The following is an 18,292-nucleotide window of genomic DNA, read 5'->3' on the forward strand; positions in this document are numbered from 1 at the left end:
GCTTACTCAGTGAGAGGAAATAGCAAGGCATAGACTGAACAGAAAATGTATAGGTTGCAACAAAAATAAACCACAGGAAGGACAAGGATTTGGGGCAATATATACTGTTAAAAATAGAAACAGCTGAAAAGATTGAGACAAAGTGGAGAAAAAAGGAGAAGTGCAGGTGAAAATAGGAAGACTAGCATGTTTCCAGTTTGCTAAAATCAGCGTGTTCCAATTATGTTTTGAGAAAACTGAAGACGTGATAATTGTTCCCGCTGTTGGCAAAACTGCAAGCTTTCACATTTCTGATTCATGCAGTTTTCCCTTTCATTGAGACAGGAATCCATGGCTGTTAGCATTAGATATGCTTTAATATATAGCACACTCCAAAAACATACGTTCTTGCTATTAAAAGAGACCATTTCCTAGCTTGGTCAGAATACAACAGTCAATATTTAGGAGAATAAACCCAGAGAAAATATAAAGTTGGAAATATCATTGCCAATGCCTTTTTTGTCTCCGTTTCCTTCATATTGCCCTTCCATTCACCCGACAGAGGTTAAGAGGGTAGTTTTGACGTCCATAGCATTGGTATACGTCAGTGTTTTTATTCAGCTGTAGGAAATATTGCTGTTTGCTGAGCTATTCCACACAGTATCATCCTGTAAAAAGTAGGCATTAGACCTTCCAGTAATAGGTTTTCCAGGAGTCCATCATGACCGCACCATAAGGAGGTTGTCCTTTTTATCCTTGATAGGGACAGGAACACACAAGAGGTTAAAAGGCCCCTCCCTCCACCACCCTTTCAGTGATTTTTCCAAGTACCACACCAGGATGGATGCAACTCTATTTTATTTCATATTCCTTCTACATGCTTTATCGTCACATATCAGATAGGAATTTCTTAAAGGGGGGGAATGTAATTGGTGTTGTCATGATGGACTCCTGGAAAACCTATTACCGGTAGGTCTAATGCCTACTTTCCAGGACGTCCCTCCTGACAGCACCATCAGGAGAATGCCAGAGGACACATTCAGGGTGGGACTACTGCCTGGAGGATTTTCCTCCCGAAGGCCATTTTTTGGGCCACTAAAACATCCAGTTTATAGTGTCTGCAAAAGGTACTAAGATTTGTCCAGGTTGCGGCCCTGCAGATCTGATCTACAGAAGCACCTGCTTGCTCTGCCCATGATGTTGCCACTGCCCTCGTGGAGTGGGCTCTCACATTGACTGGAGGAGACTTCCCTTCAGATGCGTAGGTCAGGCTGATTACTGATGTGACCCATTGAGCCAATGTCGCTTTTGACGCCGTTTTTCCCTTATTTCTCTCCCAAAATTGTACGAACAGATTGGAATCTACTCGCCAGTCTTTTGTGGCCTCCAAGTACTGGAGGACTATTCTTCTGACGTCTAGGGAATGGAAGGACCTTTCCTTTCCTTATTTTTATGATTTTGACAGAAGGAAGGTAAGATTACTTCCTGACTCATGTGAAAAGGGGTCACTACTTTTGGCAGAAAAGCAGGGTCTAATCTAAGTATGATGCAGTCCTCTAAGATTTGTAGGTATGGACTTCTTATGGAGAATGCCTGTATTTCCCCAATCCGCCTGGCTGTTGTTATGGCCACCAGGAATGCAGTCTTAATGGAAAGAGACTTTATGTCTGAGTTTTCTAGCGGTTCATAAGGTGGTTTGCACAGACCATTTAGGACTGTGTTCAAATCCCATGGTGGGATGTAGGTCTTGACTGTGGGCCTTAATCTGACTGTTGCTTTAATGAATCGTTCAATCCACAGGTGAAACGCCAGCAGATAGTCCAAGACGACGCTTGGGCAGAGATTTGCACTTTAAGTGTACTGGGTCTTAGGCCCTTCTCAAACCCTGTCTGTAGAAATTCTAAGATCCTGGGAATGTCAGGCTTAGAAGGTACTCTTGTCGCCATGGGATATTGTGAACAAAATTTTTTCAATACTTTTGTATATATTGCTTTTGTATATAGGTCACCGGTTTCCTACTGTTTTGAATAGTTGTTATGACCGCATCCGAGAGACCTCTTGACCTCAAAATCTCACGCTCAGGATCCAGGCAGACAACTATAGGAGCTTCACTTTGGGATGGTGTAGTGGTCCTTAGAACAGTAGATCTTGCCTTTCTGTTGGGATGATAGGGTCGTCTATGGCCATCCTCCTGAGAAGGGGAAACCAGCTCCTTCTGGGCCAAAATGATAGTATCATGATGTCTCATATCTTCCTCAGCACTGTTGAGCATATGCCAGGTCCATGTCCCACTTCTGAGATAGGGCATCCACCCCTGTTGGCCTGTCTCCCTGCCTGAGGGAAACAAATTTTTCCGTTTTTGCATTTTTTCTGGTAGCGAACAGGTCTTCTTGGGGGATCCCCCACCGGCGTATAATATGACTGTATTCCTCCCAGTTCAGCTCCCATTCTGAGTGCTGAACCATCTCCTGGCTAAGAAAATCCGCCACTACATTCTGTAACACATGGCACATTTCTTCCCCTTCTTTTAGGTGCAGATGGTGCTATGGTCCTTCTAGGGGTTTCCTTGTGCTATAAAAGGAACAAAGGAATACACAATCAATTATACCCCATCTAAATAGTGTGGCCGTATAACAGAGTGACAGTGTGAGGCACAAACTCCAAGAAAACTCACTTGTACTGGGGTTTCAGTAGGAGTATCAGACCAGTTAATGGATTGTCCTTTTCTGGCTAGCTGACCTGCTGACTCGAACATCAGCTTCCCCTCCTGCTATACCTTAAATAGTATTGCCTCACCTGTCTTCCATCTGAATCGTCAAAAAAGAAGGGGGTTCCCCTTTAATTTTAGGATTCGGCGCCCTTTTTTTCCAAATAGACTGGAAGTGTGTTCCACGGTGGAATGCACGCCGGTCGCTAGAGGGCGCGGGTTTTCTCTTGAAACCGGAAGTCACTTCTGTGTGTATTGAAAACACACACCGGGACTTGTCGTGCGAGCCTAGAGCCCCTCCGGAGGGGAAGCGGCTCGTTCCCGGGCCCACCACTGCCGTGGACCAGGCTGAGGGACCCCTAGTTCAGCGGGGTGTCGGCCTCCGGACTTCCAGCAGGAGAAATGGGAGGGATGACGAAGATCCCAGCCCGATCCTCCTATTCCCTGGAAGTTGAAGTTAATCCTCTTCTGCGTCCATCCCTGATAGGGACAGGAAAAACCACTGAGAGGGTGGTGGAGGGAGGGGCCTTTTAACCTCTTGTGTGTTCCTGTCCCTATCAAGGATAAGAAGGACAACCTCCTGATGGTGGAGTCAGGAGGGACGTCTTGGAAAAATATATATACAGTCATGGCCAAAAGTATTGACATCCCTGCAATTCTGTCAGATAATACTCAGTTTCATCCTGAAAATGATTGCAAACACATTCTTTGGTATTATTATCTTCATTTAACCCCTTAATCCCATATGACGTACTATGCCGTCGAGGTGGGGTGGGCCTTAATTCCCACCGATGGGATAGTACGTCATAGCGATCGGCCGCGCTCACGGGGGGAGCGCGGCCTATCGCGGCCGGGTGTCAGCTGCCTATCGCAGCTGACATCCGGCACTATGTGCCAGGAGCGGTCACGGACCGCCCCCGGCACATTAACCCCCGGCACACCGCGATCAAACATGATCGCAGTGTATCGGCGGTACAGGGAAGCATCGCGTAGGGAGGGGGCTCCCTGCGGGCTTCCCTGAGACGATCGGTACAAGGCGATGTACTCACCTTGTACTGAGCGTCTCCTCCCTGCAGTCCCCGGATCCAAAATGGCCGTGGGGCTGCATCCGGGTCCTGCAGGGAGTACTTCCGGGTGCCGTGCAGGCACTGGTAAGCCTGCAGCGATGTGAGTGAGATCGCCGATCTGATAGAGTGCTATGCAAACTGTCAGATCAGCGATCTGTGATATCCCCCCCTGGGACAAAGTAAAAAAGTAAAAAAAAAAAATTGCACATGTGTAAAAAAAAATAAAAAAAAAATTCCTAAATAAAGAAAAAAATATATATATTATTCCCATAAATACATTTCTTTATCTAAAAAACAAAAAAAAACAAAAGTACGCATATTTAGTATCGCCGCGTCCGTAACGACCCAACCTATAAAACTGTCCCACTAGTTAACCCCTTCAGTGAACACCGTAAGAAAAAAAAAAAAAACGAGCCAAAAAACAACGCTTTATTATTATACTGCCGAACAAAAAGTGGAATAACACGCGATCAAAAAGACGGATATACTGTAAATAGCCATAGTACCTCTGAAAACGTCATCTTGTCCCGCAAAAAACGAGCCGCCATATAGCATCATAAGCAAAAAAATAAAAAAGTTATAGTCCTCAGAATAAAGCGATGCCAAAATAATTATTTTTTCTATAAAATAGCTTTTATCGTATAAAAGCGCCAAAACATAAAAAAAATGATATAAATGAGATATCGCTGTAATCGTACTGACCCGACGAATAAAACTGCTTCATCAATTTTACCAAACGTGGAACGGTATAAACGCCTCCCCCAAAAGAAATTCATGAATAGCTGGTTTTTGGTCATTCTGCCTCACAAAAATCGGAATAAAAAGTGATTAAAAACTGTCACATGTCCGAAAATGTTACCAATAAAAACGTCAACTCGTCCCGCAAAAAACAAGACCTCACATGACTCTGTGGACCAAAATACGGAAAAATTATAGGTCTCAAAATGTGGAGACGCAAAAACTTTTTTGCTATAAAAAGCGTCTTTTAGTGCGTGACAGCTGCCAATCATAAAAATCCGATATAAAAAAACGCTATAAAAGTAAATCAAACCCCCCTTCATCACCCCCTTAGTTAGGGAAAAATAATAAAATTAAAAAAATGTATTTATTTCCATTTTCCCATTAGGGCTAGGGTTAAGGTTAGGGCTAGGGTTAGGGCTAGGGTTAGGGCTATGGTTAGCGCTAGGGTTGGAGCTAAAGTTAGGGTTGGGGCTAAAGTTAGGGATAGGGTTGGGGCTAAAGTTAGGGTTAGGGTTGGGGCTAAAGTTAGGGTTAGGGTTGGGGCTAAAGTTAGGGTTAGGGTTTGGATTACATTTACGGTTGGGATTAGGGTTGGGATTAGAATTAGGGGTGTGTCAGGGTTAGGGGTGTGGTTAGGGTTACAGTTGGGATTATGGTTAGGGGTGTGTTTGGATTAGAGTTTCAGGTAGAATTGGGGAGTTTCCACTGTTCAGGCACATCAGGGGCTCTCCAAACGCGACATGGCGTCCGATCTCAATTCCAGACAATTCTGCGTTGAAAAAGTAAAACAGTGCTCCTTCCCTTCCGAGCTCTCCCGTGCGCCCAAACAGGGGTTTACCTCAACATATGGGGCATCAGCGTACTCGGGACAAATTGGACAACAACCTTTGGGGTCCAAGTTCTCTTGTTATCCTTGGGAAAATAAAAATTTGAGGGGCTAAAAATCATTTTTGTGAAAAAAAATAATTTTTCTTTTCACGGCTCTGCGTTATAAACTGTAGTGAAACACTTGGGGGTTAAAAGTTCTCACAACACATCTAGATAAGTTCCTTGGGGGGTCTAGTTTCCAATATGGGGTCACTTGTGGGGGGGTTGTACTGTTTGGGTACATCAGGGGCTCTGCAGATGCCTGCAGACCAATCCATCTAAGTCTGCATTCCAAATGGTGCTCCTTCCCTTCCAAGCTCTGCCATGCGCCCAAACAGTGGTTCCCCCCCACATATGGGGTATCAGCGTACTCAGGACAAATTGGATAACAACTTTTGGGGTCCAATTTCTCCTGTTACCCTTGGGAAAATAAAAAACTGGGGGCTAAAAAATTATTTTTGTGGAAAAAAAAAGAATTCTTATTTTCACGGCTCTGCGTTATAAACTGTAATGAAACACTTGGGGGTTCAAAGCTCTCAAAACACATCTAGATAAGTTCCTTAGGGGGTCTACTTTCCAAAATGGTGTCACTTGTGGGGGGTTTTAATGTTTAGGCACATCAGGGGCTCTCCAAACGCGACATGGTGTCCCATCTCAATTCCAGGCAATTTTGCATTGAAAAGTAAAATGGCGCTCCTTCCCTTCCGAGCTCTGCTATGCACCCAGACAGTGGTTTACCCCCACATATGGGGTATCGTTGTACTCAGGACAAATTGCACAACAACTTTTGTGGTCTAATTTCTTCTCTTACCCTTGGGAAAATAAAAAATTGGGGGCGAAAAGATCATTTTTGTGAAAAAATATGATTTTGTATTTTTACGGCTCTGCATTATAAACTTCTGTGAAGCACTTGTTGGGTCAAAGTGCTCACCACACATCTAGATAAGTTCCTTAAGGGGTCTACTTTCCAAAATGGTGTCACTTGTGGGGGGTTTCAATGTTTAGGCACATCAGGGGCTCTCCAAACCCAACATGGCGTCCCATCTCAATTCCAGTCAATTTTGCATTGAAAAGTCAAATGGCGCTCCTTCCCTTCCGAGCTCTGCCATGCACCCAAACAATGGTTTACACCCACATATGGGGTATCAGCGTACTCAGGACAAATTGCACAACAATTTTTGGGGTCCAATTTCTTCTCTTACCCTTTGGAAAATAAAAAATTGGGGGCGAAAAGATCATTTTTGTGAAAAAATATGATTTTTTATTTTTACGGCTCTGCATTATAAACTTCTGTGAAGCACTTGGTGGGTCAAAGTGCTCACCACACATCTAGATAAGTTCCTTAGGGGGTCTACTTTCCAAAATGGTGTCACTTGTGGGGGGTTTCAATGTTTAGGCACATCAGGGGCTCTCCAAACGCAACATGGTGTCCCATATAAATTCCAGTCAATTTTGCATTGAAAAGTCAAATGGCGCTCCTTTCCTTCCGAGCTCTGCCATGCGCCCAAACAGTGGTTTACCCCCACATATGGGGTATCAGCGTACTCAGGACAAATTGTACAACAACTTTTGGGGTCCATTTTCTCCTGTTACCCTTGGTAAAATAAAACAAATTGGAGCTGAAATAAATTTTGTGTGAAAAAAGTTAAATGTTCATTTTTATTTAAACATTCCAAAAATTCCTGTGAAACACATGAAGGGTTAATGAACTTCTTGAAAGTGGATTTGAGCACCTTGAGGGGTGCAGTTTTTAGAATGGTGTCACACTTGGGTATTTTCTATCATATAGACCCCTCAAAATGACTTCAAATGAGATGTGGTCCCTAAAAAAAAAAATGGTGTTGTAAAAATGAGAAATTTCTGGTCAACTTTTAACCCTTATAACTCCCTAACAAAAAAAAATTTTGGTTCCAAAATTGTGCTGATGTAAAGTAGACATGTGGGAAATGTTACTTATTAAGTATTTTGCGTGACATATCTCTGTGATTTAAGGGCATAAAAATTAAAAGTTGGAAAATTGTGAAATTTTCATAATTTTCGCCAAATTTCCGTTTTTTTCACAAATAAACGCAAGTTATATCGAATAAATTTTACCACTAACATGATGTACAATATCTCACGAGAAAACAATGTCAGAATCGCCAAGATCCGTTGAAGCGTTCCAGAGTTATAACCTCATAAAGGGACAGTGGTCAGAATTGTAAAAATTGGCCCGCTCATTAACGTGCAAACCACCCTCGGGGCTTAATGGGTTAATTTGTCTTAAATGAAAAAACACAAAAAGAATTGTCCTAAAGCCAAATTGGATATAATTCCACACCAAACATAAAAAAGGGGGTGGACAAAAATATTGGCACTGTTGGAAAAATCATGTGATGCTTCTCTAATTTGTGTAATTAACAGCACCTGTAACTTACCTGTGGCACCTAACAGGTGTTGGCAATAACTAAATCACATTTGCAGCCAGTTGACATGGATTAAAGTTGACTCAACCTCTGTCCTGTGTCCTTGTGTGTACCATATTGAGCATGGAGAAAAGAAAGACCACCAAATAACTGTCTGAGGACTTGAGAAACCAAATTGTGAGGAAGCATGAGCAATCTCAAGGCTACAAGTCCATCTCCAAAGACCTGAATGTTCCTGTGTCTACCGTGTGCAGTGTCATCAAGAAGTTTAATTAAAGCCCATGGCACTGTGGCTAACCTCCCTAGATGTGGACGGAAAATAAAAATTGACAAGAGATTTAAACGCAAGATTGTGCGGATGTTGGATAAAGAACCTCTACTAACATCCAAACAAGTTCAAGCTGCCCTGCAGCCCGAGGGTACAATAGTGTCAACCCGTACTATCCGTCGGCGTCTGAATGAAAAGGGACTGTATGGTAGGAGACCCAGGAAGACCCCACTTCTTACCCCGAGACATAAAAAAGCCAGGCTGGAATTTGCCAAAACTTAACTGAAAAAGCCTAAAACGTTTTGGAAGAATTTTCTCTGGTCAGATGAGACAAAAGTAGAGCTTTTTGGGCAAAAGCATTAACATAGAGTTTACATGAGAAAAAAAGAGGCATTCAAAGAAAAGAACATGGTCCCTACAGTCAAACATGGCGGAGGTTCCCTGATGTTTTGGGGCTGCTTTGCTGCCTCTGGCACTGGACTGCTTGACCGTGTGCATGGCATTATGAAATCTGAAGACTACCAACAAATTTTGCAGCATAATGTAGGGCCCAATGTGAGAAAGCTGGGTCTCCCTCAGAGGTAATGGGTCTTCCAGCAGGACAATGACCCAAAACACACTTCAAAAAGCACTAGAAAATGGTTTGAGAGAAAGCACTGGAGACTTCTAAGGTGGCCAGCAATGAGTCCAGACCTGAATCCCATAGAACACCTGTGGAGAGATCTAAAAATGGCAGTTTGGAGAAGGCACCCTTCAAATATCAGGGACCTGGAGTAGTTTGCCAAAGAAGAATGGTCTAAAATTCCAGCAGAGCATTGTAAGAAACTCATTGATGGTTACCGGAAGCGGTTGGCCGCAGTTATTTTGGCTAAAGGTTGTGCAACCAAGTATTAGGCTGAGGGTGCCAATACTTTTGTCTGGCCCATTTTTGGAGTTTTGTGTGAAATGATCAATGTTTTGCTTTTTGCTTCATTCTCTTTTGTGTTTTTTCATTTAAGACAAATTAAATTAAGATAATACCAAAGAATTTGTGATTGCAATCATTTTCAGGAAGAAACTGAGTATCTGACAGAATTCCAGGGGTGTCAATACTTTTGGCCATGACTGTATAACATAGTGTGCATGAGACCCTATAAAATTGATATCTGACACTTGATTTGGTGCCACATTCAGCTAAGTTTATCCCACAAAGGTTTTGTAAACTTAAATGTATTTTTGTTTATAACTTTTGTCATTTTTACTGGAATCTTCCATTGATGAAATATGCAATACAAGATCTTTTTCGAGCCAGAAGGAACAGGGAATATTAAGACATTTCAGCTTAAAGTTCAGCAGAACTGTAATACGGTACTTTAAAAAACTAAGAAAAAGAACACTTCAAGATATGTAACGAAAAATTGCTAAAATGCGTACATAACCTTTTAAGTCTGGTAATTCACCTTGATTCTTCACCTTGCCCTATGATTTGGGGGAGCTAGCACATTTCCATAATGGAAGCATCAGCAGCAAATGGCGAGAAGGCTGTAGGAGAACTGAGCGTCAGCTTCTTTGACTTGTGCAGCAGTATTGATTTGTGAAGACTTGTGGGAATAGAGAATCAGTAAATATTCCAAACACCACTAAAAACATTCTACCTCTTACTGTCGCAGAAACCATGTGGTCAGCAGAAATCTAGGCTGCACTGCCGAGAATATGAAAACAATAAATAAATGATTGCTATTACGCTGGGTTTTAATATACTAGGTTCTGGCCATTTTGAAAATAAGCAAAGTATATTAAAAACATATATTATGTGCTCTCCACTCACCATGGTCTACATTTATTATTTATGGCATTCATAGTCTATGCATAAAATCTTTTTTTACATTTGGGAACATTTGCAAGTTTGCTGCAGGGTGTGACCATTACATTGGCAGGAAGCTGCAGAATGCCAACACACATCCTGACCCTCGCTACACACAGGAATCTAACATACTGCCCGGCTTCCTAACTTTTTCTTTCAAAATAAATGAAACAGCTGTACCAACATGATACCAGTGAGCAGATCAAAACACTCATACCTTTCATCCTCCTTTGTGTACGAGGACACGCAACAGTGTGTAAATGTCAGAAATTAAGGTACCATTAATGCTCATTCTGTGCACTTCTCATATGTGTATCACCAGGCCAAGTAAGTGTAACAAAAAAATAATAAGAGCAATCGGAGGTATAGACCCGTCTGTACACACAGCAAGAAGTAGGAAACTGCACGTGAGAAACACGGACGGCATCATGTCTCAGTACACGCAATGTGACCACAAACCAGAAATCGTAGAAGAAATCCCACTGTATAATGTGACCACTGGACATGGTGGAGCATGGTCACTGCTGCTCCGCTCATTCCCTATAGGACAGCGAGATGTAGACGAGCGCTATACTTGGTTATCTCTGGCTGTCCCATACAGAATATGTAGAGTGCAAGTGTGCATGCTGGATTACTGCTTCATTTAAATGGGGGACAGAAGCAATTGGTGGGGGTCGCAGTGATTGGACCACCATAATCTAGTAGTTTTTAAATGGATTGTTTCATGAAAGTCTGTAACTACTCTATGTAACTGAAGACTTGTGAACCCTCACAGCGTGCTCTGTTTGGGTTCTATGGTGCCGACAGAGAGACTAAGCAGTCATGTGACCGCAAGTATGCAATATACATACATTCAGCCATATTCTGACTAGATGTGCGCGGCTTTGCTTGAGCGATGACATGCACGTCTAGTCAGTATGTGGCCAGGAGTATGCATATCTCATACTTGCGGTCACATGACCATTCGATCTTGCCATGGGTACTGGAGTATTCTCAAAGAGCGCTGTTACATAGAGTGACTGCAGACTTTCGTGATAAACCTGGACAACCACTTTAACTATCTGATCCTAGTGATAAACTCATTTAAGATAAACTAAAACACCACTGAAGGCAACAATTACATTGTATGACTGTGCTCAGTGTTAGTCATACAACCTTCAATACCTCAGATGACAACCTACATAGATGAATCCAAGCTTAACTTGACTCGAGTAATAAGCCTGGTATACATTGTCCCCTCATCCTCATGTGCACGGCCCCTTCATCCCTATCCTGGTACGCATGGCTCCTCATCCCTATCCTGGTATGCATGGTCTCTTCATCTCTATCCTGGTATGCATGGCTCCCTCATGCCTATCCTGATATGCATGGCCCCCATCAGAAAAGCATAAAAAAAATCCCGCTTACCTTCCCTGCTCTCCTTTGCAGCGTCTTATTCCAATGCCAGCAGCTGATTTATGCTTGCAAGCAGCGCATGGCAGTGACGACATGTGCTGCTTACAGAGGACTGCTGCCAGAATACTCACTGCTTTCTGCAGCAGTCGGGCAATCATGTGTGCCTGCCAGGGCTGCCACTAGGAATTTCGGGGCCCCATAGTGGCAAAATTTTCAGGGCCCCCTTGAGGCTCCACCCCAGCTCCGCCTCCACCCCTCGAACTGTCCACAGCCCCACCGCTCTCTCTTGGAAAAACTCCACTTCTCACCTATCACACATTAACAGTTCCCACCACCAGATCACACCTATAACAGCAGCTTTTGTTTTGGCCAAAAGATTTTTCTAATCTGCCACCACGACACGGCAGACTCTTTTGGCCGGGCCCTACGCTACTGTAACCTATTAAAAATTTGTTAAAATATGCAATACAATTTAGGTATATTTTTATTTATTTTTCAATTTTTAAAATGACCAATAATATCACATACAAGGGACAAATACCACCACACCATAACCAGACCACATATTACCATCACAGTGACCGAATAATAGCACATACAAGGGACAAATACCACCGCACACTGACCAGACCACATATTACCACCACATAGTGACTGAATACTGCAATACTGATCATTGATAAAAAAAACAAAACACAATACTAATATCACCATATGTGCCATTATACACAGGAGATCTGTACTTAGTATGCAGTGTCCATGTACAGGTAACACACTGACTCACCAGTGACATCTCTAGATGAAGTCCTTCAGCCTCGCTTTCCATCTTCATCCAGCACAGACCGCCATCACGTCTTCCAGCCAGGACTTGTCTCTGCAGGAAATAACACAGTTATCTAGAGCTCCTTTTGCAGAACACATTGCTTAATTTTTTCCACAACTTCTACACTACACCAGATGAAGAAAAAAAGGCGACATAGTATCACGCTACACAGCAACAGGACCGCCCCCCCCCCCCATTTAAAACAGTATCCTCAAAAAATAAAATAAATACATCACTGCAGTAATAATATCCCTTAATTAGCCCCTATGGTAATAATATACCCCATCCTGGCCCGTGTATTTCATTCCTGGCTCCAGCCATATGTTCTCACATTCTGCCCCATATGATCTCCCCATCTGTCCCATGATTCTGCCCTATCTGTCCCATGATCCTGACCCATCTGTCCCATGATCCTGCTGCCCTATCTGTCTCCATCCTGCCCCATCTGTCTCCATCCTGCCCCATCTGTCTCCATCCTGCCCCTTATTCCTGCCCCATGTCTCCATCCTGCCCCATCTGTCTCCATCCTGCCCCGTCTCCATCCTGCCTCATATTCCTGCCCCATCTGTCTCCATCCTCCCCTATATTCCTGCCCCATTTGTCTCCATCCTGCCCCATCTGTCTCCATCTTGCCCCATATTCCTGCCCCATCTGTCTCCATCCTGCCCCATATTCCTGCCCCATCTGTCTCCATCCTGCCCTATATTCCTGCCTCATGTCCCCATCCTGCCCCATATCCCTGCCCCATCTGTCTCCATCCTGCCCCATCTGTCTCCATCCTGCCCCATCTGTCTCCATCCTTTCCCATGTCTCCATCCTGCCCCATTTGTCTCCATCCTGCCCTATATTCCTGCCCCATTTGTCTCCATCCTGCCCCCGTGTCACACATTCTACCCCGTGTCACACATTCTGCCCCGTGTTTGCATTCCTGCCCCGTGTTTGCATTCCTGCCCCGTGTCTCACATTCCTGCCCCGTGTCTCACATTCCTGCCCGTGTTTCACATTCCTGCTCCGTGTTTTCATTCCTGCCCCGTCTCACATTCCTGCCCCCGTGTCTCCATCAAGCCCCTGCATCTCCCATCCTGCCCTCTTGTCTTTATCATGCCCCAGGCTTGCCGCATTCAGTAAAAAAAAAAAAAACCTTTCTCCTTACCTGGCCGGGCTCCAGCGCCGACGTCCGTCGCGGGCATTTCAGAGCGGAGTCGCCGGCGAATGATGTCCGTGCGCGCTGACGTCGCTGCCAGCCTCCAATTGGCTGGCGGCTTTAACTGTTGCCTTGCGGGCCCCCTCTGCCCACCGGGCCCCATACGCCAGTCACGGCCGTAATGCCCTGATGGCGGCCCTGGTGCCTGCTACTTAAGGGAATGAATATTCACTGCCCTCCACGCCAATGGGAGTGGAGAGAAGTGAATATTAATTTCTCTTAAGTAGTGTGCACATCTGATCGCCCGGTGGCTGCGACTACTGTGCCTGCTGTTACAGAGTTATGATTATTCACTGCGAGCTCAGTGAATATTCATTTCTCTTTAGCAGCGGGCACAGGCTTTAGCCACAGCAGTTGGCTCCTGGCTTCTGTGACCCGCTGCCGCTCTGCCTCCATCTTGTAGGACCCTCACTCGAGTATAAGTCGAGGGGGGGTTTTCAGCATAAAAAATGTGCTGAAAAACTCTGCTTATACTCGAGTAAGGGTATGTGCACACGTCAGGATTTTGTCAGGCTTTTTCCTCAGGTTTTGTAGCCAAAACCAGGAGTGGGTGATAAATGCAGAAGTGGTGCATATATTTCTATTATACTTTTCCTCTAATTGTTCCACTCCTGGTTTTGGCTACAAATCCTGATGAAAAATCCTGACAAAATCCTGACAAAATCCTGAGGTGTGCACATAGCCTAAATACGATAGTATGTTAAGCTGGCCATTTCATGAAATCGTGGCCGCAGAGCTGAACAAACTGTAGTTTTTATTATTTTTTTTAATTTCTCACATCCTTGTGGAGATATTATCTTGTAACATGTAGATTCTAATTTCATTAAGGCTACATCACCATTTGCTTGACATGTCCTAGTACTGGCCGTTTTTTTCTCAGGCTGCACATAGTTTCATTGAGCCATAGACACACTAGTTTTAAAACTGGATCTGTGTCTCTCATCCATAAGACTCAGAGCAAGTCCTGTTCTCATCTGTTTTGCAGATCAGGCATGGCTATTAAAGTCTATGAGGTTTCGCGTAAATTGGATGACACACTCAAGACATAATTAGTACTTTTAAATTCCATCCTAGTTTGTTTTTTGACTAAGTTCACAGGACCATATTTTCAGTCTGAGAGCTGTCCATGAAAAAAACACGACAACACTTGAACGAATGTTATTCAAAGAGCTGCTCAGTTGACAATTTTTTTCACACGGATCGAATATCTGCATAATAAAAATTGCAGCACGCACTAGAGTTTCTTCCGTATTTCGGATGAGATTTGCCCGTTCAAGTCTATGGGTGCACAAAAAGAACAATCAGATGCCATATGGATCAATTGTATAGCATTTGATTTTTATGGATATATTGCAATTTTGTATTTGTTTTTGTACATTTTAATGACTGTTGATTTAGAAAAACAGATGCCAAACAGACTGCAATACAGATGGAAAAAAGTCAATTTTTCTAGATGAAAACTGGATGATTATACACTCTGTGAGCAGACCATCTATCTTCCTCAGTGAAAGAAAACAGATGGGGAAAAAAAACAAAAGCAACCAGGATTAACCAGGGTTACTTTTTCTCCTGAATGATTCTGACCAATCAATACCAGGAAGTGTCATGCAGTATGGAAATAACACTTGCCTATAAAAGGTCACATCAAGCTCTCTTTGGGTGAGACATGAAATGAATGACACACAGTTCTGCTCTCCTAACTGATCTTACTAACAGCAACTGCTGTGATTACAAGCAGGGAGTGGGGTAGAACAGAGCGGTGTGTCATTATAAACATTACTTGCAGCTCCCCTATCACAGGGCGGTCAGCTCTGCTCTACTCACCATCCCCCCACGCTGACTACTAGGCTTTGTGCACACGTAGAATGGTCCTCTGCGGATTTGAGAAATCCACAGGGCAAAAACACTGCGTTTTTCCTGCGGATTTACCACGGTTTTTGTGCGGATTCCACTGCGGTTTTACAACTGTGGTTTTCTATTATGGATCAGGTGTAAAACCGCTGCGGATTCCGCACAAAGAATTGACATGCTGCAGAATGTAAACTGCTGCGTTTACGCACGGTTTTTTCCACAGCATGGGCACAGTGTTTTTGGTGTTTTCCCATAGGTTTACATTGTACTGTAAACTCATGGGAAACTGCTGCGGACCCACAGCAAAATCCGCATCGTGTGCACATAGCCCTATGAAATGAGAGCTTCAAGAAGTGTTTGTAATGACACAAAGCTCTGCTCCACAATCCTCCCCCATTTGTATTCACAGTCACTTGGTTTCAGCAAAATTTAGGGTATGTGTCCATGGGCCGTATTACATCCGCAATAGCTGCGGATTGAACGCTGCGTAGTGCCGCAGCATTCAATCCGCAGCGTCCAGATGTTACAGCATAGTGGAGGGGATTTTATGAAATCCCGTCTCCACTATGCGTGCGAACACGCACCCGGCGGCCCTGCGATTCCGGACATGAGGCGCGTCTTTTTAGAATGCAGCATGTCCGTTTACCTATGTGTGGAGTGCGATGATTCCGGATGTGTGCAATGAACACATCCGGAATCATCGTGTCTACAGAAGGGGGCGGCGCGGGTTTTCCGCTCCGGCCATCCTGAACATGGACACATACCCTTAGCATATAAACTTTACAACCTAATATCTCTGCAATGGAGCTGAGAAATTACAAGCTAAAAAGTCCATTTGATACACCTCTGCAGCCACTATTCAATGAGGTTAACATGCTAAAACTGGCAATAGGTCCTTTTTAAAGGGTCACTTAGGAATCTTAATTGGACATATTATTATTATGTAATAATGTGAATGAACTTTTACCCACATTTAGACATGAATGGACACATCTAGCTTTAGGCCGGTTTCACACGTCAGTGGCTCCGGTACGTGAGGTGAAAGTTTCCTCACGTACCGGAGACACTGACACACGTAGACCCATAAAAATCAATGCATCTGTTCAGATGTCATTGATTTTTTGCGGACCGTGTCTCCGTGTGCCAAACACGGAGACATGTCAGTATTCGTGGGAGCGCACGTATTACACGGACCCATTAAAGTCAATGGGTCCGTGTAAAACACGGACCTCACACGGACGTTCTCCGTCTGGGGTCCGTGTGCGTGCAGGAGACAGCGCTACAGTAAGCGCTGTCCCCCCCAATTGGTGATGAAGCCGCAATTCATATCTTCTCTGCAGCAGCGTTTGCTGCAGAGAAAATATGAATAATAGTGTTTAAAATAAAGATCCATGTGTCCGCCGCCCCCCCACCCCCTGTGCGCCCCCCCCCCCCCCGCTGTTCAGAAAATACTCACCCGCTCCCACGTTGGCTGTCACTCCTTCCTCTCTGCCCCGCGCCTCCTACTGTATGCGGTCACGTGGGGCCGCTCATTTACAATCATGAATAGTCGGCTCCGCCCCTATGGGAGGTGGAGCCACATATTCATGACTGTAAATGATCGGCCCCACGTGACCGCATACACTAGAAGCCGCGGCCAGACCAGGAAGCAGCGAGGGAGGCGGGTTAAGTATTTTCAGAACAGCGGGGGGGGGGCGCACAGGGGGTGGGGGGGCGGCGGACACATAGATCTTTATTTTAAACACTATTATTCATATTTTCTCTGCAGCAAACGCTGCTGCAGGGAACATATGAATCGCGGCTTCAGCACGATGCAGGGTACCAGACGCGTGGGTACCACACGCTCCGTGTGGTACCCACTCGCCATAGGGGCGGCACACGTGTGCCGCACGTATGGCCTACGTGAGTTCCCAGGCACACGGACACGGATAACTCCGGTACCGATTTATTCCGGTACCGGAATTATCTGGACGTGTGGTGTGGGACAGCCCTTAGACTGCTATGTGTGGTGGCCACCTTTTGCAGTTCATTCTACGGTTGGGCATGAATTGAAGAATAAAGGTGTTGCTTTAGAGGGAAAGTGGGTGAAGATTAAATGTGACAATGTGTTATGAGTTTCATGAGACAAAAAAGATGCAACCTAAACAAACCAAGAGGTGTAAACGTAGAAAAAAAAAGTGTTTAAAGAAGGACAAAATGTATTATCCAGCATGAGCCACTATGATACATTTTGGTGCATTTTCAGAGTGACTTACCTAAGTTAGCATCTATTAAATATTGGACAAAATTAATATCTGCTCCACTTTCTGTTGATTATTGCATTTAGAGGGTTATTCACACAAACAACAAAGCTGTATACAGCCTCCAGGTTGTATGGAGGCCATTATATAGGGTCCTTCTATCTCTGCACACCTCTGATTTCAGCCCGTGCTGACATGTTGTTAGCGCACTGCAGAATATGGGGCCCGTGAAACACTTCCACTGCTGGATGAAATGCTCTCATGTCTGCACGAGTTTCTATTCCTGGTGTGATTCTCATCTAAAGCGCTGTGATTTTTGTTTCAGCCTGAATAAGGATATAGCTGTGACTTCCCTGGCACATGAGATCCTTCGCACAGTTGGACATCGATAAGGCACCAGGAGAATGTTGTGTCTACATTCTCAGGACTGGAAGAAGAGCCTTCATCTTGCATAAGACTTCATCCACAGTCTTAAAGGAGTAAATTGTTTAATGTTACTGAAGTATTGAATGCAATCTTGTGTGTGTTCATTAGGGTCTGTGCCTTTCTGACCATCAGAAAAGGCCTGCATTTTGTGGTAGGATACACACTGCCTGTAACATGTTTTTCTATTTTCCTAAAAATTCTTTTTCATGTTTTTATACATTTCAATAAACATAATATGGGATTTATTAGGGAGTGTGCATAATGTTGTAGCTTTTCTAAACCTTAAATAGGAAATACTTTGGTAAGCTCCTTATATTCCTACATATCCCACATATATTCATAAGAAACATATTTGTATGTCGAGAAGCTCTTAGTTTTTCAGGCTCTTCATTTCCTAAATAAACACATCATTCTCGGTGACAAAATGCCAGTGGGAAGACGCAGTTCAGTGACGAGAAGAATGATGAGGAGCTGAT

General features: G+C 44.0%; 1 protein-coding gene across 2 annotated transcripts in view; it reads left to right on the forward strand.

The window, feature by feature from the left end:
- ULK4 (unc-51 like kinase 4) overlaps window positions 1-18,068 on the forward strand; it is a 1,043,381-nt gene extending 1,025,313 nt beyond the window's left edge. Inside the window, exon 37 of one of the 2 annotated variants that reach the window (XM_077269069.1) lies at window positions 17,716-17,924. In XM_077269069.1, coding sequence (XP_077125184.1) covers window positions 17,716-17,782 — 67 coding nt within the window. In that variant the 3' untranslated portion in view covers window positions 17,783-17,924. Of the gene's footprint in view, window positions 1-17,715 lie in introns of both variants that reach the window. The other variant, XM_077269068.1, reaches the window with a different exon arrangement.
- The last annotated feature ends 224 nt before the right edge of the window (window positions 18,069-18,292 follow it).

Source organism: Ranitomeya variabilis, chromosome 6 (assembly GCF_051348905.1).
Source record: "Ranitomeya variabilis isolate aRanVar5 chromosome 6, aRanVar5.hap1, whole genome shotgun sequence".
Classification (NCBI taxonomy): domain Eukaryota; kingdom Metazoa; phylum Chordata; class Amphibia; order Anura; family Dendrobatidae; genus Ranitomeya; species Ranitomeya variabilis.